Genomic DNA, 18,294 nt, shown 5'->3' with positions numbered 1-18,294 from the left:
GGTTGAGCATTTCTTCAGGAAGACAGCTCCTGGCATCAGTGTAACTGCTCTTAAAGGCCCCGGAAGGGCATGAGGGAGAAGTTGCTTCTGGGCCTCCTGCTCATTGCCACTCTCTCAGGAGTTGCAGTACAGTCAAGTTATGCTGGTGTACAGCAGCTTGTGTATTGTTGCAAATGTTTTCAGAAAGATGTGGGAAAGGATGGTTGTATCATCTATCTATTGTTGCATAATAATTTATGGTTTCATTTAGCAGCTTAAAACAGAAGGCATTTATTTTCTCATGCTTGCTGGGAGTCAGGAAATAGGGTGTGGCTTAGCTGATTCTGCTAAGCCTCATGGCATTGCAGTCAATCAACTGGGACTATTGTCTTATCTGCAGCTTGCTCTTGTACAGATTATTGACTTAACAAGTTCATTGTCAAGATCCAGCTTTTGCAAGATGCCTGTTAAGGGCCTCAGTTCACCTCTGGCTTTGGTCACAGTGCTCATTTACTTCCTTGCCATATGGGTCTTTATTTCAGGCAGCCCCTAGCATGATAGCTGGCTTCTGAACTAGTGGGTGATTCAACACAGGCAGTCTACAACAGAAACCAGACTTTTCTAACGGTAAGCTTAGAAACCTCTACTTTGCTTCTTCTGTGTTCTGCTTAATAGAAGTGAATCAGCTTATCTTCAAGAAGACAATTACTTGGGGACATAAAAGAGCATTTGAAAAAAGTTACTAAAAACAGAACTAAATCATATTTTTACTAAGATACAAAAATATATTTTTTTTTATTATTTTTTTTTTTTATTGGAAAGGCAGATATACAGAGAGGAGAGACAGAGAGGAAGATCTTCCGTCCGATGATTCACTCCCCAAGTGAGCGCAACGGGCCGATACTATGCCGATCCGAAGCCAGGAGCCTCTTCCGGGTCTCCCACGCGGGTGCAGGTTCCCAAAGCTTTGGGCCGTCCTCTGCTGCTTTCCCAGGCCACAGGCAGGGAGCTGGAAGGGAAGCGGGGCTGCCGGGATTAGAACCGGCGCCCATATGGGATCCCGGGCGTGCAAGGCGAGGACCTTTAACCACTTGCGCCACCGCGCAGGGCCCCAAAAATATTTTTTAATACATGTACTTAAGCAGTTTCCAGAAAGTTCATTAAAATGTGCATGAATTTTGAAAACTTTTGCTCCAAAGTCAATTCACCTTTTATTTCATTTCTCCATGATATTTTGAAGTTTCAAACCATCACAGATGTTGATGCAAAATGACATGCCTGCTACGAGGAAGTCCCAGGGCTAGAGAGAGGAGAACTGGCCTTGTTCATTACTTGAGAGTGCCTGTACCTTTCTGGGGAGAATAAAATGGATGTGTGATTGAAAAAAGGAGCTGCATACAGGATTTGGTCTTTACTCACTCTGCTCTTTCTCAGGCACTTGGTTTCATGTAATCAAGAGAAATATGGAAGTTCAAAAGTAGTTTAGACTTTACGTTAGAGGATAGTTTTTTCTACCAAATAATTGGTTGACTTTTGTGAACCTAATGACCTCAGAGTCTCATTCCTTCATCTCTACAATGGGAATAAAAATGGCATCCGTCTAGCCAAGAGCTCTCCTAAGGACCAGAGATTAGACGAAGGCCAGCTGTGCTTTGTGATGTGTAAATATTATGAAGAGTAATGTTTTTTTAGTGGTTAAAATACTTAATATTGTGGCACTCTTTTTTTCTTTTTAGTATTACAGCTAGGGAACCTCATATCAAATTTGAGACATCAATTTTTCTCTATTGTGTTACTATCAGTAATAAATTATGCAAAATCTCATTCCCCTACTAACCACGATATTTTGCTTTCAGGTTTGTATACTGACAGAGTCGCAAATCACAAGCAGGGAGATAACTGGATCATGGGGTGTAAATCCTGTCCTCCTAGCTTCTGTTGTAGTGACTAAATTTTCTGTCCCTGTCCATCTCCCACTCCCCTTTTCTGTCTCTCTCTTCCTTCGACCCTCTCCTCTTTCCTCACCCTTTTTCTTTCTGTGACCTTCTACTTTCCTTTCTCTAAATGGTCTATTCTTTTTTTCCTATGGTTCAGGGTGAGCATTTCTTAAGAAACTAAGAAAATAGGACTTCATGCTGTTTTTCCATTTCCCACTGTGAGGTAAAACTAACTCAATTCAAGATTTCATGTTGCTTCCAGGCTATGTCTTTCTTGATTCAGTTAGTCATTATTTTCTAATTTCTTTTCCAGATCATAGTATTTGTTTTTCCTAAGCATGACAAAAAAATCGTTGAACTTACTGTTGTGAAGCTCTCCTCTTTTGGATCTTAAGAGGAAATAAGTCAATGTTAAGTAACTCCGCGATCCTCGTATTTCAGCCACAGTGGAAAAGTGATCCCGAGCTGGCCTAGGGAATGGAGAGAAAGCTGAAGATGCTGCAAGGTCCTGGACCATGGGGTTTGCATATCGTGTGTTCCTCAGACTGTGTGTTGGCCCATCATAGTAAAACCAAAATTCAAGATAAACTATGAAAAGTCTATCTGACCCCAATCACAGTGACAGATGGAGGTCATCCCAGCACCTGAGTAGTCGTGGACGAGTGAAGGGTGACACACTTTACCCAGTGCACTCCATGAATCCAGGCAGATTTCATTTTCAGTGGCTGGTGCTCACATCTCTGTTCAGCTGCAATCTGCAAGGAAGGTCGCAGTGGGGTGGACATAAGACATCATTAATACCCCTTGTTTTTTTTTTTTTTTAAATAAAGACATCTTTTATTTAGAAGAAAATTTGCATAGAGAAGGAGAGACAAAGATCTTCCACCTACTGGTTCACTCCCCAGATGGCTTCAACAGCCAGAGATTCATTGGTCTGAAGCCAGCTTCTTTTGAGTCTCTCAATCAAGTTCATGGGTCCAAGGACTTGGGCCATCCTTCTTCTCATTACATAAGTAGGGAGATGGATCAGATCCAGAGCAGCAGAGACTCAAAGCAGCACATATTTGGAATGCCAGCGCTATAGGCAGAGGATTAGCCTACTGGGCCACCCTGCTGGCCACAAATCTCCTTTTCTAACAGAACAAATCAAAACCTTTCCTTTAACACAAATATTTTGCTTCTTTAGTTGCTGATCTAATGCATTGATATCTATCTAGTAAGCACAAATATGTTAGATAGGCTGTGTCTGGTGGCAAGCTAAATTTCACAATAAGAACAGTGCAAGATTGTCACATTTGTCTCTTTCTACAGACATATAAAGGAACTTGTTCACCTTCTCTCAAGAATCAGCCCCTAACTCTATGTCCCTGCTCCCTGCTCCCTTGCAAAGAAGCCTCGAGAGAACTTCTAAATGTGTGCTTGAAAGCCTTCATGGACTTCACCTGCCATAACAGCCTCTTCTAAAGCACTCCAACCCAACAGAACACGCTTCTTCTATATTTTGGCAAAGGTGGAGAGTTCACATTGTATGTTGGGAATGCTGGGGTCACCTTCAAGGCCTCTGATTCCCCTTAGGCCTCAATCCACATCCATGCAAGCAGGAAGCTTGCCTCTGGGACTTCTGAATTCTGGGCAGATATGAAATCAGTGAGAAGGACAGGTAGGGGTGTTCTGTAGGGCAAGAGGCAAAGATTATCTTGAGGCAAGAGCAGGATTTCTTTGCAGGACATTTTAATTCAAGATCATGCCTTGTTGGGGGAGATATGGGGCATACTCTTGTGATACCTTATGTTTTCCCCAATGGAGCTGTGTGATAACTCATGTTACAGTAGCAGCCTACTGGAACGGCAGGCCCTGACACATGAAAAAATGGCGATATGGAGGTTAAGCCCAAAGTGTGGGCTTCAATCTTTCTAGCCGTGATTTGTAAGTAGTGGCAATCACATACTCTCTAAAGTTGAATACACCAACTTTATTTTCTGTCTATTAATATTATATAAATGACATTAAAAAACAATAGGGATAGATGTGTCTTCAATATACTGGATTTATTATTGCAAATATTGGATGAATTGCATCATAGCTTTCAGTAATGTCAAATTACACAAACTCGGGGGCTCATTCCGCTTTCAATACTGGAGTCCAATTTCACGGAGAGCTGTAGAGTTGTGGAAAGGCCTATGGCAGTTCTGTGCACTCCAGTTCAGCACCAGGCTAGCACTCTATAGACTTGCTGTAGCTACCAGGAAAGGCGTTTGGGAAGGAACTACTTTATTCAGTGACATCTAAAAGAGATTCAAAGGGAGGAATTTTTCAGGAGCAGGGTATAGGAATGTTTCATTTTTGGCCTTCCCAGAAAGGACTCAGGGAAACCCAGAAAAAGACAACCATAAGTTTTCAGTTGCTCTCTCGGTATAGATGTAATGAGAAGACATACCTTGTTTTCTCACTCTATTAAGCATGACAATTTCTCTTGGTCTTTCTTCCACCAAGGAGTCCAGGTCTTTCCTCTAACATGCACTTTCCATGCATTTTTATTGTTAATAACGGTATATTCATGATAGTTGGGAGATACTATTGATTTTTCATTTTGTATACATCAGCCCATATGAACCGGAGATATTTGATGAGTCCTTGCCCTGGCCAAGCAGTGGATGGAAGGTTCCTCCCCCACTCCTTCCCACCCAGGCTCTTCCCCTTTCAGATAAAATAAAAGACAAACAAAAACTTAAAAAAAATAAATTTGATTTTAGAAAAGATCTCTGGATATTCCTATACTTATGAATATATGTACTATGTATAAAATAACTGATAGTAACTGCTTTGCCCCAAAAGAAAATATGTAGATGTAAGTGCATAAAATCAGAGGCAAAAAAATCAAGATTCTATTGAATATACTGGTTTTTCCAGGCTTGTCTAGGGAATAATTCTAATGTGAGCCAAAACAAAATTAGAAAAATATTTATGAATCTCAAAGGCAGACGAGTTTAAAGCTGACACTATTACTTCTGGAGTGCCTGGGTCTGTTACTCTTGTCACTGCCAAAAGGGAAAAAGCAAATGCAGTTTTGACACATCCCATTCAACAACTGTGTCCTCTTTGAAGTTTTAGAGTTAATATCTAGTTGGCATTTAAGTTGACTTTTTAAGCTATCACTTCCAATAGGTGTCATGTTTCCCAAATTTTTGTTGTCAACAAACTGGTACCAATCACTTCCCCTCTTGCTTAAGATTCATACAACATTCCTCCTTAGGGCAATGTGAGGATAACATATGATATTATCAGAATATATATAAAATTAAAATAAAAATAAGAGTCAAGTCAGAGAGAGACTCTTGATTTATTAAGGCAAACTTGAAATCAAATTTTGCAGTTGTCTGCAGGCACAGATGAATAGGATTAACTGTTTAGCTTACAAAAGTACCCAAACTATGATAGACTATCTATTAAGGGTAGTTCCAACACCCCCAGTGGATTCTGAAGCTACAAATGGTAACCAACCCCATATATAAAACATACTTAGCATATTTCCTACATATATATATACATATATATTTCCTATATATAAATAGGAGTATATATAAATATAGGAAATACATCAAATATGTATATATTTCATATATATGTATATGCCTGTGAAATAGATTAGTTTATGAAAATCCAGCAATAGTAATGAAATTGAGCAATTGTATCTAGGTACTATAATAACATTTATATGAATGTGTGAGCTCTTGCTTTAGGTTAAAAGATTATTCTAATGTATGTGTTAATTTCCAGGAAACATACACAATATAGATATGACAGGTAATAAAAATGACTCCTATCCCAGGTGGGATGGAGTGGTACTGCACTAGATTTCAGTATACATACTATCTAAAACTTTCAAATTATTTTTTTCTAGAACTTCTTTTATATTTTCAGGCCGCAGTTGGCGAGGTAACTGAAAACTTTGATAAAGAAGAACTATGGTATTTCAAGTTGCCGAAGTTCCTAGGCAAGAGGTTTCTTGCCAATAACACGACGAAAGGCGTCTTTGACCTCCTTATTCCGCAACGTGTACACAACAGGATTAAGGAGCGGAGTAAACACAGTGTATGTTACTGAAATCAGCTGGTCCTGATCCCTGGTGTTCTCCGACTTGGGTTTAAGGTAGGCAATGGAGGCACAGCCGTAGTGGATAATGACCACAGTGAGATGGGAAGCACAAGTTGCAAAAGCTTTCTTTCGACCCTCCGCAGAAGCAATCTTCAGAATGGTGGAGACGATGAGGATGTAGGAGATGAGAACCAGGCCCATAGGCACAACAATTACCAATGAACTAATGACAAAATTAATTATGTCATGTACAGTTGTATCAGCACAGGAAAGCTTCATAACTGGGCGGATGTCACAAAAATAATGGGTTATTTCTCTATCACAAAATGGCGACCTGAATACAGACGAAATCTGTATTATGGCCACAAGCAACCCGATACAGCAAGCACTTGATGTAAGCTGGGCACACACCCTGTGGTTCATTATAACCATATACCTCAAAGGATTGCAGATGGCCACATAGCGGTCGTACCCCATTGCTGTGAGCAGGAAGCAGTTGTTGATAGCAAGAGTAATAAACAAGAACATCTGGGTGGCGCAGCCTGCCAAGGAGATGGGTTGGCTGAGACCTACCAGGCTGGAGAGCATTCGTGGTACAATGACCAACGTGTACAGAGTCTCTGAAATGGAAAGAACAGTAAGGAAGAAGTACATAGGAGTATGAAGGTGACGATCAATGCTGATAATCGTCACAATGATGACATTGCCAGCCAGGGTTAAAATATACAAAGTAAGAAATACCACGAAGAGAGTAAGTTTGTGTTCATGAAAACTGGAAAAACCCTGAAAAACAAATGCACTCACTACTGTGTGGTTTTCTCTCTTCATCGCATAAATTCCAGATGAAAAAGATGTAGACAGGCTAATTAGAACACATCGGTGGCCAATGTTTTGTGCAGGGTAGCCCTAGAAGGAGGTGATAACAATTCTTCACGTGGATGGATATGGAGTTAATAGGAACAACTGCTCCCCTATGGGTAAAAGACAGAAAAACAAATCAGGAAACAACTTCATGTATGAAAACTTATGTAAAAAGATGCAGAATCAACAGGGATGGAGTAGGATGGAAGGAGAGGTAACTGGCGTATGCTTAGAAAAGATTTCCTTGTGCTTTAGAACACAGGCATTAGGGAAAAAATCTAAGGGAAAGAAATATGAAATGCACAGTTAAATTTCAAAGGAAATTTTCATACGTTAGTTTCACATTTTTTTTGCCTCACCGATTTCATTTTCTATAAAGCACAGTTTTGATAATCTTCGCAGGATTTCCCTCTGCATTACCAAACAACACGACGTCCACTACGACAACTCGCTGTTTATTTCTGTCCCGCTTGTCTAGCCATTTCACAAACTTTTTTCACAAATATCTTACACACAATATCTTGGGATTCGACTCTTCCCTACACATTTTAAAATGTTATTTGTTTCTATTTCACAACATAATGGTACTCCCTCCTTCTCCGGTTCACTCTCCCTCCTCTTTTGTTTTATATTTTTCTTTTGATTTTCTTGATGGAATGTTTTCAATTTACTTTAGAGTCGCAAGCTTAATCTGCCAATAAATAAAGGACTCAACACGTAGTAAATAGTAAGACCACAGTTACCCAAGAGTACAGACAAGAGTGATAAATCATAATCAAATCTCAAGATGTCTGCTTCACTCACATACATTGTGTTTTAAAAAATATTCCTTATACCAGCTACTACAAACGAATCAGAGAAAACATATAACACTTGTCCTGGGGACTGGCTTATTTCACTAAGCATAATTGTCTCCAGTTGCATCCACTTTGCTCTTCGTTACTGTGGAAAATATTATAAAGCACTCTTAATTTTATGAAAAGCTAAAATAAAGGATTTTGGATGTCGTTATATCATAAATGTCTGAAAAGATATGTGTGTCTATCTTGACTGGATACCGTATCCTGTTTACATGAATTGAAACACTACATGGCATTTAACAAAAAATGTATAGCACTTATGAATAACTTTAAATTTTAAATATGAAAAAGTAATAACTGTATGGATTTGATCATAATTATGCAGCCATTACAAATTTATTAAGTGGTATATAAGACTATGAGCTATACAGATAGATGCCCATTTTTTTGAAACAAAAAGGAAGGATAAAAGAAGAAATATTCAAGAATACATATGACATTTAACAATTAAATATACAAAAATACTAACAACTTTTTTTTCTAGATAGCATAAGATAATCTAAAGTTACATTTTTGATGCTTGTCAGATGTACAAAATTCAGATTTTATACTTGATTATGCCCTTATATAGACAAAAACAAGATTATTACCTGGTTCTCCAGAAGGAAAGTTTATCATGAGATTGTAGAGAAGACTGAGGAGAAAACCTGAAGGCAGTGAGTTAATTCACGTCAAAGACAAGAAGGTTCACATTAGAAATAGTACTGACCTACAGTTTTCGAAGAGACGTTTTCCTCAAACTGTAGTCTGCAGGGACTAGATCCGGATTCTGAAGATGGTAGTTGAGAAAAATGAAAGTTTTTGTACTCTTAGGAATAGAGTGTGGCAGGAAGGCAGTTCTTTCAGCTGAAAAATGTAAAGAAACATCTAGAAAAATCAGCCATTGAAATGAACAAGTTTTGAACACAGCATTATAAAATAATAATGAATACAAAATACCATGATACTACAATGGGATGTAAGAAAAAAAAACTGAGAGTAGACTTTGGCAATTCCTTATTAAATAAAAGAGCAGAAAAGCACGATTTCAAAATGCCGAGAAAGTATAAAATGTCACATGACGATCTACAAAATATTTATGAAAATGTGTATTATCAAGAACTATGCGTAGACATCAAAAAACATTTTGTACCAAAATAAATTTATCTTTCAATTCAATTTTTCGTCGATTTTTTTAAATTGTCCATGTATGTGTTACAATTTCTTGGATGTGTGGGGTTAAGATAACTTCTATCCACTCCTGTGTAACTAGAATTCAAAAAGTATTGCAGAACAAGACAAAACTCAAATGTTTATGTAACTAGAAAGCCAATCCCACCCACATAAAACAGAATGGGAAAAAAATCACACGTTAGGTTATAGAAGGGAAGAAATTGAATCGAGCCGCTGTGTTCCTGCAATTTCATTTCCTTTCTCATCATCCTCTTGGGAGAATGATGAGTCATCAAGATGGCAAAGCCCTCTGAGTGACAACACCAGCCTGATAGGATCATGACAGCTGAAATAAAATGTCAGTTTGCTGCTGTGGAACCCTTGTCACTGAAAAAAGCAACATTTCACAACATCCTCTCCCCCCCTTGGATTCTGGACTGTTAGCCAAAAACACTTCTCCTCCACTGAAAGTATTCAACAAATTTCTTCCTAGAGAAATCATTTTCTGCCTGGAAGTGACAACCAATTCCGGCCAGGAGGTTAATCTTATTCATTTTATTATTCGAGTCTTTCCAATTGGATACAAAGTAGAAAAGCTCATGTTTTTGGTAATTTTGAATACTTTAAATGTAATAGCATCATGGTACCCTAGACATGTAAGGTAATTTTAGAAGTACAGCTTCCCCATAAATAGTTCCCTGGATTCTGCTTCAATACTTTCGATGATGGGGTATTCATTATCTTTTACTTTTGTAAGATAAGTTTAAAAAATAAAGCCAGGCATTTTAAATTATAACTATGCTCTTGGGGTAGAGAGCCATTTATACTAATATCAAAAGGCATAAATGGAAAAGGTAGTTTTTTTCCCCCCTCTACATTATCTGGACTAAAGGTAATCATAGCACATGTGTTATTGTTCATTTCTGCCTCAATTTTTTTTGTGTATAATCATGCAGATTTCAACGTCATTTTCATTTTACACAAACAAAATTGGGCTGCACATGTCATTTCCCAAGTGCCTTTGTTGATTTGCTATTATCCCTTGAATACTTTGGAAAATAGTCCTATGGATCTACCTCCTTTTTCAGTTTCAGTGGTGCATTCTATCTCATTATGTAGATCCATAGAGATGTGCTACCATTAACTCTAATTTTGATTAGCTTTCATTCTTAGAAAAGTTACTTTCTATTGATGCAGTATCTTCCTGCTTGTGACTTACCAGCTCCTACATCATCCTACTTGCTAGTTCATCCTCTTCATTGAAGATCATTATCATCATGTTCCTGTCAAACTTCATGTCCTGCTTGAATCCATCATCAAAGCAAGATTAGCATGAAGAAACGCAATATCAACCAACTGGAGATTCAATATAACTAACCGAATACAAAGAATCGTAGAGGGGAAACAGTAGGATTTTAAAAATGCACAGTTCATTTACTTCTGCCAACAGCCAATCATTGTTGAACGCCTCTTGTGTTCAATAGACCTTTACAAGGGAAGAAAAACCCTACAAAGTGAGGGAAAATCAGCTTTATGTAATCAGCTTTATCCTCCAATTATTCCTATGTTCCTTGAGGCTGGGGTGCATGTGTCCCCTTGGCCCAGGAAGTGGCCTAGAGGAAAGGTGCAGTGTGTTAAGCTGCAGCCTTCCATGGCGTTGGATATTTATTTTCCCCAACAGGGAAATCCCTCTGCCCTAAATCCCCTGAGACCAGCCCTTTTGCAAATTCCTCCTGGGTACTAGGAGATGACAAAGACAGGATAGGAGAGCTGGTCCCCAGAGCTTCATTAGGAACTTGGGTGGCTGATGAAGGTAGCTTTCGTTTGTTTACGAACTGCAGGAGATTGCAGAGGTTTCACAAACTGAAGCTGCGTTGAGTTTTAGCGAAGTAAATCACATGAATAATGGATTAGCTTACCAGAAGAAAATCTTAAATTTTAGTTTCTCAAAATTAGAGATACTGCTGGCTTCTCAAAACTCAGTCAGATAGATAAACAAAAGGTTATAGGGGCCAGGACTTCTCTGTTCTGGCTTCAGTTTATACCTGTTTTCCTTAAGTTTCACTCACAAACTTGGAGCCCCTACTCTCCCATTTAGGGGGTTTCACATCTTATTCTCAAAAAGAGTGGAGGATTTCTTTCTTTATGTTCCCTTTGGTACAATTTCTGTTCTTGCTGGAGAAAGAATAAAACATCTACAATGAATTTAGTCCCTGGTTCAGCTAACTTGAAGCTAGAACAGCAGCAGAGCACATGGGATTCAAACTGGCAATCAAATAGGTTGCTGGTATTGCAAGTGGCAGCTTAATCCACTATGCCACAATACTAGTGCTCATCTCTTTCCTTTTTAATGCTGTAATATTGTGTTAGTCGAAATTGTTTTTTTATCCAGTTTTTTCCCCATATCAATAAACATTTTTTTCTACAATATAACGTTTAAGATTTACTTACTTTGAAAGTCGGAGATACAGAGAGAGAATGCTTCCATCTGTTGCTTTATTCACCAGTTGGCTGCAATGGCCAGTGCTGGGCCAGGTTGAAACCAGGAGCCATCAGTTTCATATGGATTTCCCAGTGGATCCAAAGGTCCAAACACTTGAATCATCATCCAATGCTTTTCCTAGACCTTTAGTAGGGATCTCAGTCAGAGGTGGAGCAAGCAGGACTTCGGTTAGCATTTGTATATGGCATGCCAGCATCACACACAGCCACGTTTCCTACAAGGCCACAATTCTGGTCCCCTACAATGATTTTAAATAGTTTCTGTGACTTCTTTCATATGCATTGTCTTTGTGATGCTATAATTTGAAATGATATGCAAGGGAGCACCACCACTTGTTTATCGTTCAGTCTTTAGTGTTTCTTTTGGTCTACACTGAACAGTGACACTGTGGATCAGGGCTAGATAATTTTGTTATTCTGTGGTGGTATGTGTGTGGATGAGTGTGGATGAGGAGAGGTTGTTGAATGTTACTAGAAGCCTAGCAGCATCCTTAACCTCCACTGCTTAGATACCAGGTGTTACTGGCATCCCCTTCCTGCTTCCTAACTGTATTGAAAAGAAATGTCACAATTTCTCAGCATTATCAAATATTCCCTATGGGCAAGGGTACTCCCTTTGAAAATGTTTCATTGATGTATTTAAAAAGTTAGATCAGAGTCTCAATTTTCAGATCTTATTCATACAATGTGTCATTAAATTTGCCCAATCCCTGTGTTTGTTTTAAGTTTAAAAGGCTTGATTTTCAGGCTTGACTTTTTAATTTGCAGTGAAACATGTTTGTTCCACCAGTGAGGAGTCCGTTTGGAAGACCCGTTACTGCTAATGCAGATGCTGGAAGGCAGCAGGTGTCGGCTCAGGATGTGGATTTCTGCCACTCATGTTGGAGAACTGGATTGAGTTCCTGAGTCCCAGCTAAGCATGATCTCTGCTGTCTCTCTCTGCTCTGCTTTTCAAACAAGCAAAATATATAAATTTAAAAGCCATGTTCAAGCAGTTATGCTATACATTATTAGTCAATTAAACCCACGAACCATACTAAGCCATATACAAAATTTCACATACATATCAATTTTATAAAGGCACATATTGACTATAAATCTGACAATATTTTCTGGTTTGACAAAAAATATAGGATACCTAGCTAAATCTAAACTTTACATAAGTGACAAATACGTTTTGCTAAAATATTTATCTAAAATAGAAGACATACCTATACTAAGATTATTTATTGATTACTGACATTCAACTTTAACTAGATATCTTGTATTAAGAGTGAGAGCTAAGAGGGAGTAGACTCAGAACTGAAACCTAGGTCTTCTTATTGTAAGTATATTTTATTACATCCAGTGGGGGGAAAACGATTCACCTTTGATTTTTGAATGATGTATGACTTCAAACATCCATAATCCAGCAATCCTTTGGCTGACAATTAGCTGGGATGGGAGACAGCAGGAAACTACCAAGGATGTGAAGGGAATGAAGGAATAGCACTTGCAAACTGCAGCGAATTTATAAGTGATTCCCTAAGCAGAAAGAAGAAAAGCTCTAGAAACAAGATATAAATCATGGCGCTCAGAAGAGAAGAGAATGATGCACAATTAAAGAATCTAAGGCTTATTTTCATTCTGACCACAAATTCTGAGCAACACATTTTATAACAACCCATGCAGCCAAGGGTATGGCTATGGATGTGTCATATGGAAATAAATTGTGTGTGGTTTCTGAAAGCACTGATTTTGTTCACAAAGATGCTGTAAAAGGCCAGGCAACGGAGACTTTGTTGTTGTTGTTGTTGTTGTTATTATGTGGCCGAGACGAAGGGCATTTACAGATTCAGAATTGGCAGCACAAGGACTTTCAGCTTCCTTTTCATTTGTGGACTTAATACCACTACATTTCCAATTAATTTTATCCATACTTAAATATCCTGTGGTTAAGAGAAGTAGATAGAGAATTAGAAGACTATACAGTTCCCATGTTTCATATATCCTCAAGAGTTGTGGAAAACTATCTGTCATAAAAGAAAATGTTTCATGAGACTAATACCAAAGAAATTAATTAAAGAGGCTATCCCGAGGGCTGGTTTTTCTAAGACAAGATTGGCGGTTTCCACAAAGGATGAAAAACTGAAGACAAAAACCTGTCCAGCCCCTGGTTCTCCTCACAGCTTTAGAAAGACTTGCCTCTGATAATGGGAATGATGATTTATTAGGTTGCAAAATCTTGATAGAATAATCAATGAGTTAATTGCTCATTTATCCTTCTAATAAATATTTATTGAAGATCTAAACATGCCCTGTACTGCGTTGAGTACAAAGCAAGGAGCAATGAATCAAACACATATAGTCCTTCACTTCAGTGAGTAGATGATGAGAAGTCAGATAAAAAACAATGCGATTTTCATATATTGTGACCAGGTAAGAATGGATTAATGCAAGAACAATAAGTAACTTTCTGGAACGTGTTTTGATAGATTAAAGCTTTCAGTCATGCAGAAGCAAAAGCCATATGAAGCTGGGTGTTTGGCTCCTGTAGAAAGGAATATATTACCATTCTGGGTTATTTTGTGAGTTTGACTAATGTCTCAAAGACTGGTCAGTTCTAGTGAGTTCACCATTGGGGATTTGGGACTTGCATGATAGAGATACACTCCTTGGATTAGAGACACAACACTAAGAATATTACTATGGTCATTTACTGGGCCGCTCTTGATTATTTTCTTGCTTGGTAACGGACACATCCAACACTGCTGGTCACTCAGCTTTGAAGATCTTCAATATGATTTTGTGGCACTACTATCTTGCTGGTGTCTGGGCTAGACGAGAACTAACCAAATGCTTACCATGTTCTGCATATTCATCAGAGGTGTGACAGACCATCCACCACAAAGGAAGGTAGAGATAGTGTGCATCTGTTAGAACATTCTGCAGGAGAGATGGCCAGCAGTTATCAATAGAGCTTCTATGGCACACCATTGGTGTAGGTGATTAACCTAAATACATGTGTTAGACACTCTTTTTTTGCTGCTGTGTTGTCTTGTTTTTACATACTTTAGAGTATAAGGCTTTAAAAATATTTATTTTTATTGGAAAGGCAACTCAGATTTGTGGAAAGGAGAGACAGAAAGATCCTTCATCCATTGATTCAACCCCCAAATGGCTGAAGCAGCCAGAGCTGAGATGATCCAAAGTTAGGAGCCAGGAGCTTCCTGTGGATCTCCCAGATACAAGCAGGGTCCCAAGGCTTTGGGCTATCCTCTACTGCCTTCCCAAGTCACAAGCAGAGAGGTGGATAGGAAGTAGAGCAGCTGAGGCATGAAATAGCATCCGTATGGGATCCCAGCACTTGCAGTGTGAAGATTTAGCTACTGAGCCATCATGCCAGTATATAATGTGTGAGATTTTTAAATTATGCAGTTTGTATCCATAAACATGAACCTTAAACAATGTAAAAAAAAAAATCAGAAAACTACAGAATATTGTGAAATGAAAACCAAATCTTTCTTCTCCTTGACCAAACCCTTTTCCTAAGGAAGGGCTTTTAACAATCCCTTGTTATAAATGGTCTATTTTGTTTTATTTTTTTCCCCTTAATTTAATAATTTGCCTTTGTTTTATTGAACGGCAGAGAGAAAGACAGACACGCAGACAGACCTTGCATTTGTTGGTCCACTGCCCAAGTGCTTGCAGATTCAGGACTGGACTGGGCTGAATTCAAGAGCCTAGGACTCCATTTGGTCTCCTCCATGGGTGGCAAGGACCGAAGTACTTCAGCCGTCATCTTCTGTCTCCCAGGGTATGCTCAAACAGGAAACTGACTTGGAATTTTTGATCCTTGAAATAGGCACTCTAAGATGGAATACAGAAAACCCAAGCAGTAACACGTTGTACCACATGTCTTCCCTTAGTTTACCTTTTTAATTAATGGAAAAAATATTGTACACATTCATGAACATGATGTGGTATTTTGAAACTTATATACAATGTGTACTAATCACTCTGGGGTAATTAGCATTTTCACCTCTTTATCTTTATGGTCTGTGAGCACCAGCCTGTTTTATTTTTTTCTGCTAAAGATTTATCGATTTAAAACACAGAGCTACAGAGATACAAGATACAGAGACAGAGAGAGAGTTATCTTCCATTAGCTGGTTCACTCCCCAAATGGCTCCAATGGCTAGGAATGGGCCAGGTGAACGTCACGTGCCAAGAGCTTCATTCAGGACTCCCGCACTGAAGGAAAGGGGCCCATGCTGTTGAGCCATCTTTTGTTGATTTTTCAGACATATTAGCAGGCAGCTGGATAGGAAATGGAGACCATATGGGATGCCAGCAGCAGTTAAACCCACCACGTTGCAACACCAGATTATCATAAACTATGGAATAGGCTTTTGTGAACTACCATCTTGCTGCTGTGCTGTAGGACACTTGAAATATTCCTCCTGTGTTTTAGTTTCCCAATTTCTGCCTCCCCTTATCCTCCTTACCTGCCCTAGCCTTTCATAATCCCTAGTCTACCTTCAAATCAATGATTTCAGCTTTTGCATATGGAGAGAACATTTGGTATAGTGTTTCTATGCCTGGCTTATTTTAACCTAAATCCCTCCAAACCCATGCATTTGTCTACAAATGATATGATTTCATGATTTTTATGGCTGGCTAGTATTCCATTATGCATATATACCATACTTTTCATTCATCCCTGATGGACACATAAGTTGATTTGATACTGTGGCTATTGTGAATAAAGCTGCAGCGAACATGGAAGTGCATCAACATAGTGATCCCATTTCCTTCAGATGTATACTCAGAGGACCTACTCATTGTCCATCATATCATTCTGATTAATCCCCTACCTATCACTACCTGGGATATTTTGTTCATCCCTTTGTTTACTTCTTCCCGGCCTCATCCACACATTGGACTACACCTCCTTGTAGTCTCATACTTGTCCTCTCATACTTCCTTCAGTTCTACATCTTAACCAAAGAAGCAGCAACAATCAGTCTCATAATTTAGTTCTGTATCTGCTACTCATTAATTACTTAGATAGGTAACACACACCAGCAATACTGTAGAGTTCAGGATTCCTGATTCTTGAAATGAAGGAATTTAGATGAATCATATCTAATGTCCTTTCCTATTTCAATGTGTGATGTTTTACATACTTAGGGGCTAATGATGAAAACCGATTAGGAAATGGAAAATAGCAACTTTCTTTCCAGTCATTTCTAACAAATGTTGCACAGTTATCAGCAACCCCACTACCCTTTCTCTATTCTGCTTTCAGTTCTGTAATTTCTTCGACTCGCTTTTGAATTCACCAACACTTCCCACTGCTTTTTATTTCCATCTATGTCAGTGTTGAGACAGGCTCAGAGGGTCTGACCTGCAGATTCTGAATGGTCAACCTGGAAGGCTGGGTAGGAGAATGGGGAACTCATCAACCGGGAGCTGGACCTACTACGCTTTGGGAACAATCACAGGGCCAGTATCTGAAATCTAAGTTGCCAGAAAGCACTCAGACATAGAATCTATAGTACATATCATTCAACCTTTCTATTTCTTAGACACAACTGTTTCAAAAGGAGTCTCAATATTTGAAATACAATGTGAAATCATGAAGTGTTCAAAACACTATGATTACTATGGCTTTATTCTAATTGGGCAGAAGCTTCCTTTTGTATCGTTAGCCCAGCTCCATATCCTTTTGATTAATTTGTGTTAGTAAAGCAGTTTCTTTGGAGTTACTAAACATAATAGTATTTTTTTTCAAAATGTAAATTGAAGCTCTATTCAGAATTGTCTCCAACATTCAGCATCTTTATCTTTGCACTTGCCAACAAGGAATAGGTCTCTGGCCCCAGTGGCTTGAAATACAGAGGTGAAAGGTGATGACCACAGCACTCGCATCTCTTTCTCTTCTCAATGTCAGACTCCTCCTTCCTGAGAAGAGAAAAAAAGAGAAAGAAGAGTGAAGGAAGCAATGTTAATGATGTATACCTGTCTGCTCCCTGCTTTTGCTAAATATGAATACCACCTCATGAAGAGAGGTGATGTTGTGATGGTTGTCCCTTATTTCACATCGCAAATTTATTCTTTCTTATTTGTCAATCATTCAAATATGCATGACTTCATAGAAATACTCTTGTAGAATCTTTAAAAGATCCTGTGTCCCCTCCCAAAATATAGATATGGGAATTATCCAATCATCTAAGAGTTGTTCTGCCCCTCCCTGTTCTCACTGCAGGCAGCCCCCCTGTACAGCTTCTTCATATCAGAATTCTTACCAGACAAAGGGTGGTCCTTTTGAGGTGAGGTGGCTTATGCCCTTGTCATCCTCTGTTGTGCCACCAAAGCCATGAGACACATAGGTGAGTTCTGCAGAAAATAGTGACAGCATAGGCTAACTACTAGCATTGTTCTCCCAGGCTCTTTATCTTTCCTGCAAAACCTGGCCATGTTAGATGTTCTGCCTGTATAATGAGTCATATGCTATAGGGCAATAATGGGCTTGGATTTTCCACTGATAGGAAATGAAGAGAGGGGTTCCATTATAGCAAATGTTGTGACTAAAGTGTTGGGTCACCTTGCCGGATGCCTCTGTGCCCTCACATTTATGACTCTGGTCATTCATTGAGAGTTCTAAACACCAAATCCTAGCTCTTCTGTTCATTGGGCTGGATGATTTTTTGCAGTGACTTAGGAAGGACACTAACAATACATCTTTTGTAAGATTCCTGTGAGTGTGAAATAGATGTAGACAAAGTGCTCCATAAAGTTAATTTTTGTTGCTGCTATCCTGCATTTATTGTTTTTATTGGAAAAATGTCCCAAATCTTCCATTTTTGTCTGTGTAAGTCAAGCTTTGACAGAGTTTTTTTGGTATACTTTTGTATACTGCACAG

At 38.8% G+C, this 18,294-nt stretch overlaps 1 protein-coding gene across 1 annotated transcript; it reads right to left on the bottom strand.

Moving 5' to 3' along the window:
* Positions 1-5,906: 5,906 nt before the first annotated feature.
* LOC121171640 (olfactory receptor 10J1-like) lies at positions 5,907-6,839 on the bottom strand. Its single transcript, XM_041003397.1, has one exon. It carries the CDS (start codon positions 6,837-6,839, stop codon positions 5,907-5,909), a length of 933 nt encoding a protein of 310 aa, XP_040859331.1.
* Positions 6,840-18,294: the final 11,455 nt, after the last annotated feature.

This window comes from Ochotona curzoniae, unplaced genomic scaffold (assembly GCF_017591425.1).
Source record: "Ochotona curzoniae isolate NIBS_2020 unplaced genomic scaffold, NIBS_Ocur_1.0 scaffold_2683, whole genome shotgun sequence".
Lineage (NCBI taxonomy): Eukaryota > Metazoa > Chordata > Mammalia > Lagomorpha > Ochotonidae > Ochotona > Ochotona curzoniae.
The sequence above is the reverse complement of the archived record's forward strand: the minus strand, read 5'-3'. Positions and strand labels throughout refer to the sequence as shown.

Excerpts from the sequence above, each read along its gene's own strand:
- LOC121171640 (XM_041003397.1), bottom strand. The coding sequence starts at position 6,839 with ATGAAGAGAGAAAACCACACAGTAGTGAGTGCATTTGTTTTTCAGGGT.